Source organism: Corylus avellana, chromosome ca1, assembly GCF_901000735.1.
Source record: "Corylus avellana chromosome ca1, CavTom2PMs-1.0".
In the NCBI taxonomy this organism is placed as follows: Eukaryota; Viridiplantae; Streptophyta; class Magnoliopsida; order Fagales; family Betulaceae; genus Corylus; species Corylus avellana.
The window spans coordinates 2,267,959-2,271,611 of NC_081541.1; the positions used below are offsets into that span (position 1 = coordinate 2,267,959).

The 3,653-nt window shown below is 34.4% G+C and overlaps 1 protein-coding gene across 3 annotated transcripts in view; it reads right to left on the bottom strand.

The window, feature by feature from the left end:
- Positions 1 to 297: 297 nt before the first annotated feature.
- LOC132167845 (cyclic nucleotide-gated ion channel 1-like) overlaps positions 298 to 3,653 on the bottom strand; it is a 12,335-nt gene continuing 8,979 nt past the window's right edge. For 2 of the 3 annotated variants that reach the window (XM_059578880.1, XM_059578879.1), the window contains exons 4-7: positions 3,414 to 3,632; positions 2,121 to 2,232; positions 1,067 to 1,312; positions 298 to 928 (exon numbers count right to left, since the gene is read on the bottom strand). In XM_059578880.1, the coding sequence (XP_059434863.1) occupies positions 539 to 928; positions 1,067 to 1,312; positions 2,121 to 2,232; positions 3,414 to 3,544 (879 nt within the window). In that variant the 5' untranslated portion in view covers positions 3,545 to 3,632 and the 3' untranslated portion in view covers positions 298 to 538. Of the gene's footprint in view, positions 929 to 1,066; positions 1,313 to 2,120; positions 2,233 to 2,592; positions 2,874 to 3,413; positions 3,633 to 3,653 lie in introns of all 3 variants that reach the window. The other variant, XM_059578881.1, reaches the window with a different exon arrangement.

The window sequence follows — 3,653 nt, forward strand, 5'->3', positions numbered from 1 at the left end:
GTTGATTTGTTATATATTCTCACTTTTTCAGCACTTCATTAATTACTCATTATTCCGTACGTTTATGTTGCGCAATTGGGTCTCCATTTCAGGCCTATCCCTTTCCTTTTTACTTTTCTTTTCTTTTTCAATTTTAATATCCAATAATTATAATATGAGGGACAATGCCTAAACCTCAAACTCTAAACCTTATACAATTAAAAATTAAGAAAGAGAATTTAATATGAAGAACTAATAAAGAAATCAAAAATAAAACTAGCTTGATTAATTTATTGTGAAAAGAAAAACATGGGGAAAAGGAGGTACAAGTTAAGCTGACTAGAAAAACAAAAACATGATCAAGATGTTGAAAGTGGCGACCGTTAACATTAACAGTGAAAAACTAAAGATGTGTGTGGCACAGTTGGTCATGAATTTTCCAAAAGACAGCTAGTACTGTTATGCTTAGCCATTTTGGAGAAATTTATATTCTTGTTTTCCTTAATTAAGGTGCCGGATAACTACATGTGCAAAGGCTTTTGCAGCAGATCGAAGCTGCTCAGGTATGCATGGGAACAAGATGCTTCAAGTCATTGGCCGTTAGAGCAAAGGCTTCAACTTTTGAGTGGGTTTTGACAGTTTTGGTGGAGGTTGGGAGCGATTTTTTGTGTGAGGGGTAGTGGTTCAACCTCCACTCTAAAAGTTCTTCTCCGTAGAGCTCAAATTTTTCAATAGACTGATGATCAACGCCATCTGAGATGGTTCCTTCAACATTCTCATCATTACTAGTTTTGAAGCACCATACACTACCTTGCATGATGAAAAGCATCACAGTCAGTGGTTCTCCCTCCCGGAGAATGTAGCTGTCCTCACAGTAGTACTTTGGCTTGAGAGATTCGCAGATTCGTTCCAGTAGATTTTGATCACCTTGATTTTCAAGTATTGGAACCTAGCTTGTAAACAATCGAGAAGAAGAATAATGAGAACAAGTCCGATATATAGAAATGATTATAAGAGAGTGTATGCATATATCAAACTGTCAAGCACTAAAATAACTTTTTTTAGCAAAAAAAAAAAAAAGACTCACTTTTTTTAGCAAGGGTAAACAAAGATGGTGCTTGATTTCTGTTATAAGATCTTTGGAAAGATGAGAGATGAGTTTGTCCATATCCAAATCTTTGTTTTCTTTCAGTCTCTGTCGTATGCAGTTGATGATCGGCTCTTTCATATTGGCAGGGAGATGATTTCTAGCCATCCAGGACTCTATTTTTTCAATCTTTTCTAGCTTTTTAGCCTTATTTGCTGCCTTCTCGGTTGCCATCTGCATGAATGTCTGTTACACAAGTTTGGTTGATCAAATCACTAAAAAATGTGAATTTAATCATTTATATTAATAATACATACAATTGACCTTCTCATAACTAATATTGTAGTCTATAAAAAACTTTCAACTATCAAAATTACTAATTCGTAAATTCTTGTTGTCGAATTTTATAAATTTTTGAATCTACAACACTTCTACCCAAAAAATTAGTCTGTAGAAAATTTTAAACTCTTATATATTAACCTATCAAAAATAGAAATAATACAAATTACATAGTCTAAAAAAAAAATCATTTTTCCAATAGAGATTGCCAAACATTTTTTGCTATTTCCTGCTTTTTCCTCCCTTGTAACTGCTGCTCGCACAAGTAACCAATTAACGAAGTTATAGTTGTGGCAGTGTCTTCCTTAAAACAATAATTGATCTTTATACAATCTATGTAACAAAAAAGCTTTGATCAACCAAGTAGCAAGGGATAGAGAGGAAACTAAAAAGAAAAAAAATTAGTGATAATGTTGGTTTTAAAGTTGGTGACCGTAGAAACAAATCTAGGAGGCACACAATGGTCGCCACAGTTCTTGCGGGCCTGAGGCCGGCCATAGTGCCATACGGTGGCGGCTAGATATAGATTTGACTACCACGCAGTGGCCATCAAACAAATTTTTTTAGGTTGGCCTTTTAGAATATTCTTTGTCCTAGTACATACAGCAAGACCATGTTGTGTCCTTCTATGCATACAGAAACCATCTGATCTATCATACATGCACCTAATTATATGAATCTTAAAAAACACAAAATAAAGATGTCAAGCACCAACCTGCGCATTACCGATGAAGTATAAAAACAATAGCAAACCATAGATCGAAATAAAAACTGCGAAGCAGTTTTCCCAAAAATAGGTACTTGTTTGAAGGTTTGAACCAAGAGAACTGCAAAAATTGGAGACTATATTAATGTATGAGATAATGACCTAAATCAATGTGTAACATGACAAGCTCATTGATAACAAACACGATAAGAAGGGATACAAATTAGCTACAAACCAGTCTAATAAAGTGACATGTGATCTTAAAGCATGTGACAAGCATATGCTTTCTTACTAATGGTTTTAAAAAAATGTAAAAAGCACATGTTATTAAAAAAGCATGTGCTTCTCGCATGCTAAGAACACTTGGCAATTTATTGGACTGGTTGTATGAATTAGGCTATTAGCTATGAACTGGTTTTGTAACTAATTTATGTCCGATAAAAACTATTATGGAGCAACAAAGAGTCCAACATGTGCAAACCTCAAATTTCGGAGGCCCCACCAGAAACAATACATGATCTTTTGTGGAATATTTGTGGATGACACAGTACCAGATTTAATGGCTTCAAGGAATATTCCAAAATCAACTAGAGTTGTATTTGATATTTGTACATTGCAAACATCATCTGAAAATGTGTAATTTCCTAAATTGCGACCACATTTAAAAGATCTCCCAGTACATCCAATCTGATTTTTACAGGCTAAGTGCCAGCAAGCCGTCTCTCGTTGGATAGAGAAAAAGTACCAAAGGCCACCAACTACCTAAAAGACCAACAAGACTCTTTAAGGATGAGTAAATTCTGCAGATATGCTAGAAAAAATAGAAGGAGAAAATACTACTTCCACTTAAAGGGAAAATGAAAAAAAAAAAAAAAAAAAAAATTAGTAATACTCTGAGAAGGAGCTGGGCTCATAGGGTACGGTGTTGTAGTATTTAAAATGGGGATTTTGTTGCGGTATTGGTTAACCTATGGAAATTATTAAAGATGGATACTTGTGAAGGTGTGTATATATATATATATCTATGTGTGTGTGTGTGGGTGGGTGGGTGCCCCGGGGGGGGCGGGGAATCATGCACACCATTATGATTGGAAAAATCTCCTTTAAAAGCTCATTAATTTGTTTAGAGTATCAGTTCATGTGCTCCCTAATATGTAAAATTTGATTTATTTTCAATTTATTTTTATTTTTTTTATATGTCCGTACAAAGGGAGGAGATTTGAATTAATAACATTCGCTTCATCAGGCAAAACTGAAATAAGCATTAAAAAAAAATTAAGATGGGATATTAGTCAAACTTACATGGCTGGCAAGGATATATAGAAAAATATAGAATGCAGCTTTAATAATCCATATTCTTTTAGAGATCCGTTTTCTGGAACTTTTGATATGTTTCTTCCATGATAGGTAGATTCGAAGAACTCTTGGCACATATTGCAACAGAACAAAGAGGTTTAGGAGCTTCCTTGAGTCCAAAAATTTCGATCTTGTCACTTTTGAGAAAATAAGTGGAACTAAAACCTGGACAAATTACAACTAGCA